The 19,353-nt window shown below is 39.5% G+C and overlaps 1 protein-coding gene across 1 annotated transcript; it reads left to right on the forward strand.

Moving 5' to 3' along the window:
- The first annotated feature begins 976 nt into the window (after positions 1 to 976).
- Positions 977 to 18,326, forward strand: LOC137296569 (uncharacterized). Its single transcript, XM_067828374.1, has 4 exons — positions 977 to 1,042; positions 3,495 to 3,822; positions 9,996 to 10,175; positions 18,100 to 18,326. The coding sequence occupies exons 1-4, from the start codon at positions 977 to 979 to the stop codon at positions 18,324 to 18,326; spliced, it is 801 nt and encodes a 266-aa protein (XP_067684475.1).
- The last annotated feature ends 1,027 nt before the right edge of the window (positions 18,327 to 19,353 follow it).

The raw sequence follows: 19,353 nt of genomic DNA on the forward strand, positions 1-19,353 counted from the left end.
TCTATCGTGAATCTTTCTGTATTTTGCCTTGTATCTTGCCTTTGTTTTTGCTGAATACAAAATACTGAACATTTCTCGGTGTTATATATTTTGCCGGTTCTGTGGGGATTTCTCACACGGCAAGTATTTAACCATAACAGAGTATAATATTTCTAAATGTCGTGAATGGATTTCCTGAAATTAAACAGGTTATCGGATTCAGCTACTAGTATTGTCAGTCCAGATTCGAAGTGACGGAATTTCAATTTTTACATAAGCAAACATAATACTAACGGCTCTTAAATATATATTTAACATCATATCATATTTTCACATTCTCTTTCCTGCCTTCAGACCAATAAAATCGTTCGTGTAAACAAACACTTCACTGGTAGATGCATTTCCATACGGACAGTTTGAATAGAAAATTATGATTTTACGTTTAGATAAGATAATATTTAACTTAGTGAAAGATCTCCATTTTTTCATTTATATAACTCCATCGAACTCAAGCCGGAGAAATTACGCACCTCGCAATGTGTAGTGGCAAATATTCAGTTGATCTAAACTGTATTGGTCTTTGACCTAATAAAAACCTTGTCTTCTCTTGTCTTGTCATAAAGTGATGATTCGACCAAGAAGCCACGTGCTCAATCGCTTGTCGTTAGTCAGGAACTGGAACTAGAAATAGGTTCTATGAGGAATTGAGACTTCGTTACCGGCGAGGTGGAAGGCCATGTTTACCGTGGGTGAAATGAACGTTTCTCATTTCGACAGATTGGGTAGAAGACAGTGTCGTGGTGTGGGGTGCGATATCAAGCACAAGCATCTGATTTAATGGTGGTTCAAGGTGACTCGGACTGCACACTGTTACATCAACAAAGTCTTGCACGTCACATTCTTCCGATTATGGACCGACAAGTGGGGCTGTTCCAGCATGACAGCACACTTTGCATACAACATGCGTCACGGTCCATTACCATGTCATTGTCTTGCCATGACCTTCCCGTCCACCAGGCCGATACACTTCCAGAACTGGCCATCGCATGGCAAGAAGAACGTAGTGAGTGATTGAGTTAGTATATAACGTGACATTGGCAATATTTCAGCCATATCGTGACGAAAACATTTAACACTGGAATGGAATATATACATATGGAAATTAATTAAGCAACACCAAATTCAAAGACACATAAAAACTTAACAAAGTTTAACGAAGTAATTTTGATGATTGATTATTCAATTTTGATGTATTGACATACAGCATGAGCTTTTCATGGGTTGATATGACGCGCGTGAAGCTTGCACAGCGCACGTGCATTGCTTTAACCTCAACTTTCGAAAAATGCACTTTTTCCCTGGGGTGTTTACAAGCGCAGGTTGTCGATTGCATTCGGTTTTTCATTCATTTCAATGTCATGGCACGTAGGAAATTATCAGAGGCCACTCGTTGGCAAATAATCGGCATGAGGAATGCTGGTATGTCTCTAAGACAAATCGGGACTCAAATCGGACGACATCATTCCATAATTTCAAAACTTTTGAAAAAATACCGGGCCACTAATGAAGTTAAAGACCTGCCTAGACCAGGAAGACCCAGGAAGACCACAGTCCGGGAGGACAGAGCTTTACTGAGACTTGTACGGCGCAGGTCCTTCGACTCGAGCTCTCGGTTGAGACAGGAGTGGCTTCCAGGGAGACCCATCTCGAACAGGACTGTTCGGAATCGTCTGAAAGCTGCAGGATACCGGACAAGGAGGCCAATCAAGCGACCCAGACTGTCTCCAGCCCATAAGGCAGCCCGACTGGCCTGGTGTAATGACCGTTTGCACTGGAACATTGCCTCTTGGAGGAAGGTCCATTTCTCAGATGAGAGCCGGTTCTTGCTGCACATGGTGGACGGTCGTACTCGGGTCTGGAGGCAGAGGAACACAGCAATGGCTCCACGGAACATCCAGGAGACTGTGGCCTTTGGGGGAGGTTCCGTTATGGTATGGGGGTGCATTTCCATGAACTGCAAGTTGGATATCATTACCATCCGTGGCAACCTTAACGGTGTTCGTTACCAACAGGAGGTTCTTGACAGGGCTGTGGTACCTCATTTTGAGAACCATCCTCTGGCAACGAGACCCATATTTATGGACGACAATGCTAGACCTCACAGGGCGCATGCTGTAAATGATTTTTTGCGGCAAAATGCAATTGACAGAATTCCATGGCCTGCCATGAGCCCTGACCTCAACCCCATTGAACATTTGTGGGACTTTATTGGCCGTCGTGTGAGGCAGAGAGACCCACCAGTCCATAATCTCAACGAATTGACGGCTGCCCTGCATGAGGAGTGGAACAGGATCCCCCAGAATCAGATCCGGAGACTCATCCAAGGAATGAGGAGGCGTCTGGAATCGGTGGTGCGTGCGCAGGGAGGACACACTAGATATTGATGAAAGTCGGTGTGCAGACTCTCAGATGACTGTTCTTTCTTTCCATGTGACATTTGTGTTAATACACCTGGCAACAACGTCTGTGGATGAATAGTAAATTGTGTCCATTTTTTCATGAATTTAAGACAGTTTTAAGAATTTGGATTTCGTTGCAATAAAGCAAAGTCTTGATACTTTTTCCCTTTAAGTTGTTTGTCAGAGATCGTCTGTTGAATAAAAAAGTGTCAAACTATATCAACCCGGCATATTTTGATTGTCAGAACACTTCAAAGTTGCTCCAATAGAAAAAATTGGGGTGTTGCTTGATTAATTTCCAGGTGTATATCTCTATCATGAAAACCTGTCGACAAAGGACAGTCAAATAAACTAGAATATCACAATTAGAATTAAAACTAGTGCAGAAGGTTAAAACTAATATCGCTATTTGGAAAATACGGGCCGTAGATCGTCAACAACTAAAGCTAAGATCACCATACTAAGGACCAGGAAGAGTGTAGAAGAATTCCGTAAGAGCGACTGGGTCGACTTATCCAGACTGAGCCCAGACGGTGTCGAGCAGTAATTGCTGAAAGGGTGGCCATGCAAAGTACTGACTTTGACGCCATCTTCTTAACTCATGCAAACAGAAACACAACAATAGACCTTTTTAACTAAAGCAAATTAATTCCTCTGAAACGGCTTTTGCGTGTCTGATGTTTTAAGAATGTAAGTGTACAAACGGACTGATTATGTCATGTATGATTATCTGACAAGAAATACAAGAACATCAGTTCACTACGCTATGTGCACAAAGAGGTTTTGAATTCTCACTGAACACACGTTGCATATTCTTAGCATATAGTCTTATTTACACAAAGGGGAACAGGTACGAGTCTGCATTTGCTTTACAGCAACATCAGTTCACTACGCTATGTGCACAAAGAGGTTTTGAATTCTCACTGAACACACGTTGCATATTCTTAGCATATAGTCTTATTTACACAAAGGGGAACAGGTACGAGTCTGCATTTGCTTTACAGCAATGAGATCGATATAACGAGCGTAAATACCGGCGTTTTCTCCCTGGAACAGGAGAAAGACATTCTGTGCAGAATGGAGGTTTGGGTAATCACACTCATACTGACATATCTTGTAACCTCAGCGTCTTCCTTAATGAAGACTGGTTTGGGAAAGCAGTTGGAAATATTCTCAAATGTCATAATAACCACTGACGTCTTGTCTGAAGTTTCCAACACTGTAAACGATGTTGAATGTGTCTCACTGTGTCTTAAGACCGAAGCATGTGTGTCTGCATTTTACAGACCACAACATCGACGGTGTCAGCTCCATGACGTGTTGTTCATGTCACCTAAGGATGGACAAAGGGAGATAGGGGCAGTGTACTACAGTCTTACAACAGGTACGTAATCCTAAATACAGTTTTGTGGAAAGTGCGAAGTTAGAATGCCGACTTTGTTAGCCGGAGTTTAGGCCTTTTAATCGGAGGAGAGTGTGAGTTTAAACCATGTCAAATTGTAGTTCTTGAGTTTATGCTTTACTGTGAAAAAGTGATCCCCAGCATGACATACACTTAACAGTATGGTATGCTGAGAGCTATATTTGAACACTATCTGTAGGACATTACGGAGTAATGTTCTTCAGAATTATGTTCATTACCGCCTAGCTATAGGATACCGTGGACTGTCAGGAAATTGAGGGAGAGTGCCGGGTTAAGATTCATAGTGTCATCAGCAATATTTCATCCACATCGTGACCTAACAAATTACAAATTCATAATAAACGCAAATAATTGTAAAATCGAACAAGGTTTATGAACGATGTAATATATATAAACGGGTTAGAGATTACCATCATGATAGGTCACCTTATTTAGGACCATGGGCCCTTACAGTACGTTTGCTTCCTGCAAGGATTCCAGCTGGATTTATACCATCCTTTCATCCTTTCGGTGATTTGCGGACACATACAGCCATAAATTATACGCACACATATTCTCCGATAACACAGTGGTAAGTTAAAATTTACCCTGATTGTATTGGGACTTGCGTACCTTGTCAGGAGGACAATGATTTTACGATCCTCTTGGGGATACAGCCACTTACAATCTCAGTTGTCAATATAACCTTCCAAACATAAAAGATACACGTATGCATGATATCAGTTTAGCAAGAAATCAAATGTTCATTAGTGACTCTACCTAGAGCTGATATAGGATTCAATGGTCGGATTATTAATTAGAATGCGTTAATGCCTTGTATCCTGATATAAAGAGATTACAGTCAATTGGATGTTGTTTAAATGTTATGAAGTGCGAAATAATTAAGACCCTTAATTGTTTTTCCACTGCAATATCTATCCGTTGAGATGGAAAAATCCACTCAAGCAGGACAGGCTCGACCGTGATTCTTTCGTCACAAAGGATGCAAAACAGAGGATCTTCTTCACCTTTACAAAATACTCATGAGTACCGTGGCCAATGCGACATTGTCGCAGTATGACGTTTCAAATCTGGACTGACAACCTAAGTAGGTGTAACTGCTAGTTGGTTTAACTGCGTGTAATTTATTGATACCATCATGGTGTCCACTTCTTTTGCATTAGATCTTGGACATAAGACCCAATGACGGATGTTTAATCTGAGTCTGGAATCAGACGAGTTGTCAGAGATTGGTTGAGTGCAACCTTAGCAGCAAAAATAGGCGTTGGGTAATCATCAAAAGACGATGTCGTATTGGCCAGTACCAAGATCATTATATAATTCAATAATTTCTATTAGAAGTGGATGTTGAGAAGACAATTTTGGAACTGCCGGTAGGCATGAAAGAAGGTGGGAACGATTATGTATTGCTTATATTCAAAGTGTTTATTGATATATTTAAGAGCTGTTAATATTGATTATGGTCTTTTCTGTAATGCAGTTCATTTTTGTCGGACTTCTTTAATATGGTCAGTGTTTGGACACCAGTTGCCAAGGGAAGAATAAAACAATCGGGAAGGAGATATATTAGTTCAGTCAATGATAGAATCCGAAAGGAGTGGATTTATTCTTATTCTAAGAGAAGACCTTTACTATCATATGTTCTATCATATCATATGTAAGCAGGGTTGGACTAACTAGAATAAAATTTAGTGCAAAGATAATTAGATACAGCGATGCTGCAAGGATGGTTCATCAGCCTCGACTGCCACACTGAGAAGTACGAAAGAATCCCAGACAAAGTCTCATCGCTTGGTGGTCGACAGAGTCAATAGGGTTATGCAGGCTCAACCATAAATGATGGAGCCATATTCCAATTCGGAGCGTATAAGTGCTTGGTACAGACTGTTCCGATCCCTTCCCCACGTTTTATTAGAGAAAACCTTCAGCAAATCAAGGGCCTTCAGGCATTTATGTTTTAAATATGAGGTCGAAAGGTCAAGTGTTCATCAAAAATGAAACCCAAGAATTCCGTTTCTTTAACTACTTCTTCCATGGGTGTGTTATCTAAATAAAAGGGGTAGGTGGGGGTTGATATTTTCGGCAAACATTGACACAATATAAAACCGTTATTAAGACACCATATATTAATTTTGTCCAAACAAAGCTACAGTTGCCTTTCAATAGCATGCATAGTTTTCTTCGGCCACAAGAAATGTTAAAATCATCTATCATTTGAATCTTCAACTGACTCATTTAAAACTTTTGCTAAACTGTTAATTGGTATATTAAACAATGTTACAGACAACATACTGCTTTGTGGGACACACTGAATCTGGCTGTAATGATCAGACAGGGTAGTACCCACGTGGACTTGAAACTGCCTGTCAGTTAAACACTCAGGTAAATGGACCCGTAAACCAAAATCATATGTAAATCTTTTAAAATTGAAATTTCCCTGTTGTGTCGTACGTGATTTTTTTAAAAGAACACAATCGACGCTTCATGTTCTTTATTAATTATAGCATTTTTGACATATGATTCTAAGCACACTAGGTGATCAATGGTAGTTCAGTTTGTTACGAAAAAACACTGAATGTCAGTTATTAGATTATTGGCGTCTAAGTACAAAACTAGTCCATTATTGATCATGCGCTCCATGGTTTTGCAAACGCGGGTAGTTAGTAAACTTGTTATATAATTTGACGGCTTTCTATCAAGCCTACTATACCGTCTCGTTATGAGGAAGGGGATTTCCCTGACATATAAATATCATCAAAATATTCAAAACAGTCTCTAAACAGGATTCTGGTAAGTGCTTTAGGAGTTGATAATGTGCGTTATCAGCTCCTGTACCAGAACCATTGAGCTTGTTCAGACGCAGTACGCAGCTGATAGAGAGAAAACACTCCATTATATTCTTCCCCAATGTAAGAAAAAAAATTAATAGTGTGCCTTTTCTTGCCGCTTTTGATAGTTTTTGGAATTAAGGAGGAAGAAGTTTAGTGAGAGTTTCAGACAGTTTATTCACAGTATCTTATGTATCAGTAAGTAATTGGTCTCGATGTTTAAGATGGTGTGAGGCAGATTAATACGTATACCCTTAATTGTACCATATCCCTTATGTTGGAGAATATATTTTGGATACATAATTTTGCCATGATTGATTGTTAATCTGTTTAAAATTACGCCACTGTTTAAGTACACCATCCTTAAGAGTTTGAATTTGTCAACATTTTGCACCACAGGGCCCCGTTTCACAAAACTCTCCTAAGCCTAAGATCTCGTAACTTTTCTCGTAGCATCCGTAGCTCCTGTATTACAGTATAGGAGGTACATTGGCTACGAGAAAACTTACGAGATCTTAGGCTACGAGAGTTTTGTGAAACGGGCCCCTGGATGGCAACGGAAATAATGTTCTACCTTTTTCCTTGCCATCTGAGCTTGTTTGCTTGTTTGAACTTTGGTATACACTCGTCAGCCTTTGTGTTCCATTTGTCAGAAAAATACAAAACAAAAACCCCGAATACATTTGACAGTATTAGGAACATCAATGAAAAAGCTCAGCTTCAAGTTTGTATGCACACGGCCTTTTATTTAAAGGTCAGGCACGCTTTTTACAGTCCCATTTTGACGATAGAGGAATAACAGATGGAGTTTCAAGATTCAGCATAGCAGGAAAAGGGTCATTTTGACAAAGGTCATCGTGGTCTGACCATTCAAATTCATTTAGTAAGTTGTAGTCAGTTATTGACAAATCGAGTGCTGGATACGTTCCTCTACTGTAATTATGTATCTGTATGGTCAATGTATATACAAAAATCATTATTTGAAATAAAATCCTCCAGCATTTTACCTTTGGCGTATTTGGTCACACACGCACATACCATCACCTTCCCCACCCCCTGGTGGAGTGTGGCCACTCAAATCGCATGCGTACACATGGTTTTGGTGGTTCTTTGTGGAGTGTTTGAAGATCAGTCTGCATGTGAGTTGATGATAGCGGAATGTACGGTGAACACAGAGTAAGTGTAACGTTCAAAGTTAGTGGCACTGCAACTGCTTGGAATCGTTTGTGAGCGTCCACTGAACTTAGCACTTACAGGAGAATAACAATGATACGCTTTATTTTTTATGAAACGCTAAGTTTAAAGAAACCGTCAGCGTCAAATACGTTTCTTGCAAGCAATTCGCTGATGGTTGAAAATTCTGGTCTGGTCGATGTAGTTCATATAGATTCTTTAAAGGCCTCTGCAATTCCAGTGTAGAATATTTTCAGAAACTATTTGGTGGGTGATTTATGGGGGATCTACCCCTTGCCTTTCTAGAGGGCGACACGCTGTGTGCCCTGTTTGGGATGTTTTTGGACACATCCATATCTTCCAAAGATCCAGATTTATTAACAAAACAGGGGAAATTAGATTTTGATATGGAGTGATTGAGATGACTTAGATGAACATGTATCCTGAACACAGGTTGGCTCAATTCTTCTGCAGTCCGTCTGGATGTTTAGGGGAATCAGTTGTGATCAATGTCAGGTTGGTTTGACAGCTTGCAGATGTTTTGGTCTCCGTGGCTGTATCAGACGGTACCGATGACAGAAGAATACGTTCACTAGTTCTTCTTTGGCTTCTGCAAATATAATGTCTTATGTAAATTTTATTGTATTGATTTCCATTTGCTGTTTCCAAGTGAAATATTCTTTAGAGAACGATAAGTGACTTCCTTTGCAGTTGGTGCATTTTTGTAAATTGTTGACGCCATCCGTCGTGTGAGTTTTATCACCATAGTGAGCACACGTAACAGATAATATACATGTTTTGACTCCATGGCCGTATCGTTGGTATTTAAAACATTATATGACAACGTAATGTAAGCATCTACATTGATGTTACAGTAGATAGTCTGTATTGATTATGGAGCGGTAGAACAGGAAAATGAAAACAGGTACGCATTTGTGTGAAGGGTTGCATTTTTTCTACGAGTTGACATTCGCTTCACAAAAATGATACCTTGATCATTCATCTCGAAATATCGAATTATGTCATGTCACTAAACAAGTAATCACGGTCTCGCACTATCCCTGTGCTTGTGTTTTTGGTTCTGTGTGCTGAGACCGACACAGGGATGCCATTACAAGATTCAGTCGCCATCATGTTTAGGGTTTTTTGCCTTTTAATACTTTCAACAACTATAGCACCTGAATGATTTAACATATGTTATATTTGGAATCACACTTTCTTGGTAAAGCACAAATTCTAGTACTTTTATTTAGTTGAGTCCCATCCGGGATTCGAACCCGCACCCTCAGAGTCAGGCACCTAATAGCACCTAATAACATAAAAAGTCAGCAGCCTAGCCCGCTCAGCCACCACGACTTCCACAAAAATGAGAGTCGGACAACTGGTAGTCTAAACTGCGTGCTTTGTGTGCCCCTCTGACAACTGCAAAAGGCACAACCATAGGCTGAGATTACAATATCTATTAACTTTGGTCTAAAAATATTGAACGGTTTCTGAGTTTTGCTCTGGAAACACAATGATTAAGGACAGTCGGACAGACGAGGCGTCGACTATATCCCACGCATTACATGGCGGGGGGGGGGGGGGGGGGTAAAAAGTGTATCTCGGAAAATTACCGAAGCAGGTGACAAAATTAAATGGCAGTAGATTGTGCAAACATAAGGCTTTCAATTTGTCAAAACAGTTGTCACGATTGCAGGTTTAGACAAACCTATAAAGATAATCCAGCCCCTCTGATTGGTTGAAATTTTGTTCGCTGGAGGGAATTGTGCACTGTTGTCAAAAGGTCGTTATAAGGTAATTACATGTCGAAATGAGTAGTTTTAATGATGGGGTTTTATTTACAACGATATCAATAAATGATTTTTGTATTTGTACCCCCCCCCCCCCCCCCCCCCCTGGAGTACATGTGTTTTTTAGCAGATCTCCAACTGTTTGGGCATTAAAATCTTTATCCTTTGTGACGGTAGATTCAATACAGTCAATACAGTGATATCATCACAAGTAATGCAAAATCCTCATCCTTCAATAAATATTCATGTGGGTATCTTGCATGGACAATATATCGTATATATGGTGTTGCCATGACTTCTGCAGGTATACCTAACTAAATCGAAATCCTTTCTTTCAAAGGTACTTGCCCACCGGGCTACATCCACAACCGTCCTCTCAACTTCTGCTATCAGCTTCACCTCGACAAGGCCAAGTACGCCGATGGTCTTGCTGACTGTAATTCAAGAGGAGAACACTTTCTTGTCATTGACAGTCCTGACAAGCAGAGTCACTTTGTAAAGCAGGTCACAGCCTCTTCAGGTGGGAATTTTATCCTCCGATACGTGTCAGGCTACAAGATATTGGAGAAAAGCGTTCATGATATCAGTTTAATTTGTCATGTGAGTGATAAATATGCCGGGATTTTGAATTAATCTACTGGCAAATATCTATTCACTGAACGACCCGTGAAGATTCGGGCTAGAAATCTTCAGTAACCCATGTTTGTCATAAGAGGTGACTAACGGGATCGGGTGGTCAGGCTCGCCGACTTGGTTGATTCACGTCATCAGTTCCCAGTTGTATATCGATGTTCATGTTGTTCATCACTGGATTGTGTGGTCGACGATAATTTACAGACCGCCGCGTAAAACTAAACTCAGTCACTCTTTATTAACTGAAAACAAAGAACGTCCAGTACAGTCTCCAGTTGTTCACACCATGTCTGGGAAGTGCACATGTGAGAATCCTAGTCACCCGGCCACATACCTACCTACCGCTATATAAATCGCACAGAAATGTAGAAATTAAACTGTCCTATCCGTAGGTATAAATTCAGGTGGAAATACTTAGGGAGGGAAATGCTTACTTGTTCGAAAATTTGTAATGCGTTAAAAACAGTAAATTTCTCTGCTTTTACACTGGTTAAAAAAACAGATATTCTTTGTTTGACATTTGAAAGTTTGAAAGTGTAAGCAACAAACATACTGCCTGATAGCCTAACGACACGCGAATATATGAAATATATAGATTTTAGTCGTCGGAGAGAAGTTGCTGTTGATATGAACATATGCTTCGCTCACGATAAACCAAATTATTAAACTGCATTATATAAGTCCCAGAACTTTTATAGTTACTTCAAGCTTACACATGTACCAGATTGTTATACGCATTATTTTTATTCATTTACATTTTGGCTAAATTGTTCATGCAATCGCCAGCGGCCTAACGGATGGTGAAAATGGAACCAGGGCACATGGAGTTTGCTGAGGCACTCAAAGTCTGTATGGTCCGTAGTATAGTGATCTACCTTCAGCCCATTTTATACTGTCTTGTCCGAATTCAATTCTAGAGAGAGATGCTAGTTTTAATTTCTACGACTGTGATATTCTAGTTGGTTTTACTGTCGTGCGTTTTTTTATTATTATTATTTACATGTACTACTTATGGTTAATTTACAACTTGTTGTCACGATATGGCTGAAATACTGCAAATTCGACTAACTTTATCTCACCCTGTCACTATACAAATGCAAAGAGTGACGACGAAACCGGACAAGTGTTTAGTGGTATTGCTGGTTTTAAGAACTGATGACATCGTCTTTTCTGAGGAAGCGCGTAGTAGCAATATGTAAATTAGTTCTTATGATTCCAACATTCTCATGTTTGTGTCAGTGTATTTTGACAAATTCTGCTCCATTATTATAGAGGACTAGCCATATCTTCAAATGATAGGAACTTAATGGACAAGAAAAAGGACGTCATTTTACTTGACTGCATGACATGTATTTTGAGGTGTTGTAGAACGAGAGCGTCGATGATGTTAAGGAGCATAAGTTTTAAATCCAACTGTGATATTCTTGGTGTTTCGCTGTCCTTTGTCGACAGGGTTTCAGTGTTAAATATTCTCGTCACCATATGGCTGAAATATTGCCGATGTGACGTTAAATATTAACCCACTCACTCACTCGGTGAGCATATATCACCTAATTTCTCTTAAAATACAACATCTCGGTTTTTAATGACATGACATATTTTACCATTTGAACAGTGTCCGGATTAGATAAACACGTCAACAGGTCGACCTTGTGCCTTAATGCGGACTACATGCGCGCCTGTTTGACATCAGTACATGTTTAAAAAAACAGATTTATCAAAACATACAAATATTTTGTCAGGATACAACGTTTCCCTGTTCGCTATTCTATCTCAATATATACTGAACATCATTGAAAACGCACCACCTGTAAATTTTGAAATAAGGCAATAGAATCTTTTGGAAATGGAAAATTAATGGTGGGAATTTTGATAATAACACACTAGATCGTAAATAACGCTCTACAGTAAAAAACGGATCGTTCGAACACATCATCGAACACATCACATGAAAACAACAAAATTCATGCACATCACACACGAAGGGCACAAATTGCATGCAGAAAGCATGCTGTTCAGGGGTATAAATGACCTTCGGCACAAAACCGTTCTCATTTTCGCAGTACTTTCGTAAGTAAAGTTTTTTCGCCATGCCAAGATTGTCACCAGAGGAACGAGAACAGGCCTTGGGTATGTTGCAGGTCGGCGCTTCAAGCAGAAACATTGCACGACGATTTGGGTGTCATCATTCGACCATTCTGAGGCTTGCTAACAGATACCAACAAACAGGAACCAGCAGGGACCGGCAACGCCCAGGTCAGGCACGTGTTACCAACCCTCGTCAAGATCGAGACATTGTACGGCGCCACATTCGGGATCGAACCTTGCCAGCTGCCAGAACCGCCAACGCTGTCCAGGGTCGACGTGGTTTGATCAGCGCTTCCACCGTCCGACGCCGTCTCCGTGCGGCAGGGTTACGTTGTCGACGCCCTTACGTTGGACCCATCCTGACTGACAGACATCGCCGTGAACGCCGACAGTGGGCTGAACAGCATCGTGTGTGGTTGTTACGACGTTGGCATGGTGTGGTGTTCTCCGACGAGTCGCGTTTTCACTTGCGAAATGCTGACGGGCGTCTACGGGTATGGCGTCGACGGGGTGAACGTTATCATCAGGATTGTGTTGTGCAAACCGATCGGTGGGGTGGGGGAAGCATTATGGTGTGGGGAGGGATAAGTTATCACCACAGAACCGCTCTGATTGTTTGTCGTGGCAGAGTGAATGCCGTTTACTACCGTGACAACATTCTTCAGAACAACGTCGTTCCCTTCTTTCACCAGCATCAAGATCTGCACACATTTCAACATGACAGTGCACGTGTTTCGATACAGTATCTGACTAACAACAACATTCCTCTACTTCATTGGCCTGCATTGTCACCAGATTTGTCACCCATCGAACACTTGTGGGATTACATCGGCCAACGCCTCGCACGTCGTCCGCAGATCAACAACCTTGGGGAACTCGACAATGCCTTGCAGCAAGAGTGGAATGAAGTGCCTCAGGACTTTATTCAGAGACTTATCCGTTCAATGAGGAGACGTTGCACAGCTTGTGTTGCTGCTAACGGGGGTCATACACGCTACTGACTTTCCATTTTGACCCCATCTTTATTTCATTGTCAGTTGCATTAAATCTTCACTGTTTTGCTTGATTGTTTTTTGCTTCTTTTCTTTATCAAACATTGGTCTACACAAATATGTAAAATTTACATAGATTGCTCACTTCTGCTCTTAGAAATCCACAATTTTAGGGGTGGTGCGTTTTCAATGATATTCAGTATATATCTAATGAAAGATAAACAGAAATTGAATAAAAGAACCTAACAGTAAAATACTGTAAGGCTTGATCAAAGGAGAAAATGACCTTGGTGTGTGTTTTTGTACAATTTTTGTGCAAATATATTTAACAATTTAATATTCCATCATGACTATATATCAGTTGTGCAAACATAAATCTTGAAGTGTTGTGACAAACACGCACCCGGTGAGTGATAAGTTGTAATTTTAGTCCATAAAACGATTCTAACAAGATTGCATGGCGAGACAATTCCTTAAAAGTATGTGTACATATACATGTAATAGATACTATTAAGTTATTTTCATAAGTTCGTGTTGTCAGCACGTGTACGATTAAATGAAATCACTGTTCACTAACCTCATAACATGAAATGACTCAAAGACTGAATCACGGGAAGTAAAGTCATGTCGGAAACGAAACAAAACCTCTTTGTTTCGCCTTTATATCTGCATTCATGTAGTCAATATAGAGAAACTGGGAAATACGTGTTTAAAAAGTTCGGCTTAACTGGTAGTGAGATAGGGAATGTCGGAAAAGAACTTTAGTTTAGTAGATTAGTGCAGAAATGAGCAATGTGTTTTTTTCGAAGTCAAAAGCGACCATGCAAATTAGTGTGCGATGATATTGTGTTACAAATGAAGCTTTTTAAATAACCATTAGCAAATTAAACTTAGATTCATTATAAACGATAGCTAGCTTAAAAAAATAATAAATTTAATACTGAAACTATCTTTCAATAACTTCAATACTGAAATCTATGGGCATCACACACTTTTACATATCTGAACATAAACTTTATTAAAGGAGACACGTAAGATGTTAATCAACAGATGAGACATATTCAACACACACTGAAAAAAACCCATAAAATATCTTTGAGATGGACCACTGTAGGCACCACATACATTTCATACCAGGTGAGACGACGGTCCGTTGTCATAACTGACTGAGCGACCTCGCCAATTACAGTCTGATCTATTGTTTTCATCAGCTATATGTATTTCTTCGCGAATTTTACCAGTAAACATACTTTTCTAGATATCCTATTACACATCTCACTGAATGCCCAGTTTAGACAATGCGGGTCGACATATGCTATTTGCAATTGTAGCAGCCCAAAATACTTATTTTTTCTATTTCCAACAGTTCTTTACGAAAATATTGTAGTTACGTGTTACAAGTTACTGCGGTTTACCTCTCAAATATGAATGCTTTGTCTACGTATTGTTCAAACGACTAATAACTTTCGAAGAATTAAACAAACTTGTCAGTATTGCGCAAGTTAATCTTCGGAAATACATCCCCTAAAAGATAGGCAACATAGTAATACGCATCGTTATATTCAAACCGAAAGCGGAAGAACGGAATATCGTGTACCTCCATTCAAGGGCCCTTCACCTTAAAAGGATTGCCGTTTGACCTCACAACCAGTGACCATTTGATTTTACCAAATACCGGTTCGCTGACATCAGACACAAGAGCAAATATTGAGGAAAAACATCTTGTAAGAGAGTCCTGTACATTCGATGTCTATATAAATGGGAGATTTCAAATGCTTGCGATTCCTTGTGGAAACCAGCTGCAAACATGAGCATATACGGGTGAGCTGGTGCCTTTTTGAAAGATCTTGTACGTGTTATATGCTTCGACTCGAACTGAGAGTATGACCTTGTGTATTTGCTCGTCTAAGGAGCACTACTTGAAAACCATTGAATATTTCTTGTTATTCGGTCAAGACTATCGAAGAATTCATTTCTCTTTGAGAAGACAAATGCAACAGCTACAATGTTTTCCAGTTAATATGCTGATCACAATTAAATGTAAAAGAACGGTAGAAGTGTGATATACATATGTAGGTTATAAAGATAATGCGGAAACATATCCTGTGCAATGTTATATGTATGAAACTAGTGAGTGGTTTGGTATCTACTGAGCGAAATAGGTGAATGATTTTTCATGTAATGAGCAAATCAAACAGACACACAAATTCACAAACCCAAGCATAGAATGTCAGTGTGACTGTTACGAAACAAATTACGAAACGATTTCATGAATCCCACGACAACCTGACAAAAAGCTGTGACAACAACTGTGCGCTTCCAGTCATTTTTTCCGTAACGGGGTTTCTTTCAAGAAAATATTTCTGACAGTCCCCAGTAGAAACGACATCAATGCTTCAGAAAACCCAACTTTATCTCCTTTATATCGTTTAACTTAGAGGGGCTTTTTTCTAACACTTTCCGGAGATTCTTTCTTCACTATTCAGAAAATACACGACCAAAACAACATTCAAAATGACGAATAAATATTAAAGTGATGTTCTGCTATGTTTCTAGTTCATTACTGGCAAACGTATTCAACTAGTAACGCGAAACAGGACGTATGAAGTTATCATGAAATAGCTTTAACCTTGCGGCGACTTAAAAATTACGTATCACGTCAGACCACAACGTGGTGACAACGCAAATGAGAGTCCACAGAATAACATTGTAACGACGAAAGCATTACACTGTGACAACTTGAAATTGACACCTGATAGATAGATAGATAGATAGATCACCCATTTCGTAAACAATGGAAAACTCCTTGGAAGACACTGCTTACCTATTGTGTTAAGGTGTAATACAGTGGTATTCACTGGAAAAATCAACTCAGATGAGATATATACATGTAATATAACAGTTCTTGAGAAGCCATCAAAAGGTATTTCACTGAAAATTCACTGTCAATTCGAAGTATGTGTGAAGGAACTTTTAATGTTTGCGCAGATGGAAAAAAAGAAATACATGTACTGGACCAAATATGTGATTCAATACACACCTAATGATTCCCTTCGTCGAGTAAAAAAATGACACGAAATCAACTACCAGTACAGTACTTTTTCAACAACCAGCACAGTGGATTTGTTTACGTGAGCAAATGCCATCGACGCGTACAGTTATTATTTTCGTGAGTATCTCTGTTTGTATGAACTGACAGAAGGCATATTCTTGACACAGCGTTTACATAACCTCATTTAACCTAAAAAGGTGCAATACATGAAATGGAATCAATTGATTATGTCGTCAGGACGCCGTGAGAGGTCGATTTCTCGAATCGCTTTGAAAGACGTGTCCAGAAATGCCTGAAATGCAAACAAATATAATGTGCTATGACCAAACGATTAAAGGGGTTTTCATCCATGACCATTTCGCATATAAGACAAGTCTATTTCTGAAACATTTTCCACTTGGAAATATCAAAATCTTACTAAATTTTGAACTACCGAGATCGACCGTCTCTCAAGGAACTGGTAGTTGATGTCCCCACTTCCGGTTGAGCATGTGAAGAAGCAAGAGTTGCAATCTGTCCACAGTATAAAGAACGTAGCTAATGAAATTCTGCAGTCACATGTGATCTTTTTAATTAGGATAATACCATGGACGGTGGTGAGAAATACAAATAGACGCACATGCTTTCCGGATTTCAATGGAGTGTTTTCTCGGGTCTGTTTTGGGGATTCTACGTGTGCTTCAGGCATTTTTAGTTCATGAAAGTACAAGTATCCATAAGTTGCAAAACAATATATTTGTATAAAAATAATCAACTTAAATCTCAATCATTCTGCCTACATTTCACTTGATTCTGTTTATTTTGTAGTTTCTTAATTTCTTCATATTTTTTTCAACTTATTTATCGTGAATTCCACCTGGGGTGTGGTTGATGTACGTTCAGAAATAGAAATGTTATTCCTACACAATTGACCGCAATTTTGATTATCTCTTTCTTTCAGTCCAGATATGAAATATTTACTGGGAGTGCTCGTCGAGATAAATTCTTTACCGTGTGTACCATGTTTACGCGAGTTTGATTAGGAGCTCCAGCATATGTCAGAGTAAAATATTCAACTCGAAATTGGTTCTCGTTTGATATTTAACTAGAACACTTGATAAATCAAACATGCTGATGTCACAAACATGTCCGTGAAAAGTTTGGAGAGAAACAGGGATTTATTGTGTCGATTAGCAAGATGCATAGTTTGCTAACATAGTCTATAAAATGGTGCTATATCTATAGCTGCTGATTTTTATATTGTATTGTCTTCCTTAATTACAATGTAATGGTTTAGTTTCACATGCTAGTTTTAAGTTCATATCTGTTATAATCTATTACTTTTACTGTACTTTGATGGCAGGATTTACGTTCTCAATATTCAGTCATTTTAATATTGATATAAATTAAATTGCACTATGTGGCTGCAATGTTGCCGATGTCACTTTGAACACTCACTCACTCACTCTAAAATGATGCATGGAGTGGAAGAGCGAGGAAGGTCCGGTTACGTTCTTTAAGAAATGATGCACTGCCTTAAATCTCTACCAAGAGATTTTACAACTCTACAGATAGCGTTTATTTTTTCAATGAAACGTGCAAGTCATGAATTAACACTTTCTGATGACTCCAAATCAGTATTGATACCATGGCAAGTTGATCTTCCAATATCTGTCCTGACCTGCTTTTCCTCTTTTCAGATAGTATAAAAGGTAGCTACTACATCGATGGATCAGATGCGGCAACTGAAGGGCAGTGGGTATACCACGACGGTCAACCAGTGACCTATTTCGCTTGGGATTCAGGTTTCCCGAATAATGTCACAACAAACAGAGACTACCTTGTGGCCCTCAAGTTCAGTGAATTTCGCTGGCAAGACAGGGAATCCGATCACGAGAGATGCTATGCTTGCGAGAAACATGTTTGATGAAGTTCCCCGTAGTTCTTTGATCAAAGATAATGTTAGCACCTCGATGCATCGTACCATGTCGATTTACGTATACAGCACATGCCTTACCTGCACTTAATTGCAAACTTAAGATTGTTATTCTGATCGCTAGCTGCACCACCTTTTTATTGGTAAAATACCTTGATATTCAGCGTCAACACTTCTTAACTTCCTCTGTGATCCCTTTATGTGTCCTGAAGGAGAATGATTTCTATTGTAAGTGTTGTTTGTGCCATGCATTGAATGCGTATCTCCCTAATTAAGACAGAAGCATAACTGTCCCATTTCTTAAAACCCTCACAGTTCACTGATGTAGTTATCTTTGCTTAAGACAGAAGCATACCTGTCCCATTTCTTAAAACCCTCACAGTTCACTGATGTAGTTATCTTTGCTTAAGACAGAAGCATACCTGTCCCATTTCTTAAAACCCTCACAGTTCACTGATGTTGTTACCTTTGATTAAGACAGAGGCATAACTGTCCCATTTCTTAAAACCCTCACAGTTCACTGATGTTGTTACCTTTGATTAAGACAGAGGCATAACTGTCCCATTTCTTAAAACCCTCACAGTTCACTGATGTTGTTATCTTTGTCATGCCAGAAGTTTGTGGATCTGCTTATGTGCCCCAGTCTGCAAGCACAACACACAACATGGACCTGGCCTAAGCGTTTAAAGTAACATGCACTACCCTGCACACTAATTCAACCCTGCTCTGAATTATGATTACTTCAAACATTTTAAACACATTTTCAAAATAGGAACACCGATCCCAAAGGTTATGTCTGAGGCAGATCATAATGCATTATGTCTGGGGGTTTTCTGGTTGAAGACCCTTTTGATATAAATGATGGGCCCATAACAATGGTTCAGTTACGGCTGGTAGAGCATGTGAAATGTCTTGGTCTCTTGGCTGCAAAAAGCAATTAGACTACAGCATCTGAGACCATTGAACTCTACACGCCAGTTAAGCGATGGTTGTGTGGAAATACAATGTATATGCTCAT

This window comes from Haliotis asinina, chromosome 9 (assembly GCF_037392515.1).
Source record: "Haliotis asinina isolate JCU_RB_2024 chromosome 9, JCU_Hal_asi_v2, whole genome shotgun sequence".
In the NCBI taxonomy this organism is placed as follows: Eukaryota; Metazoa; Mollusca; class Gastropoda; order Lepetellida; family Haliotidae; genus Haliotis; species Haliotis asinina.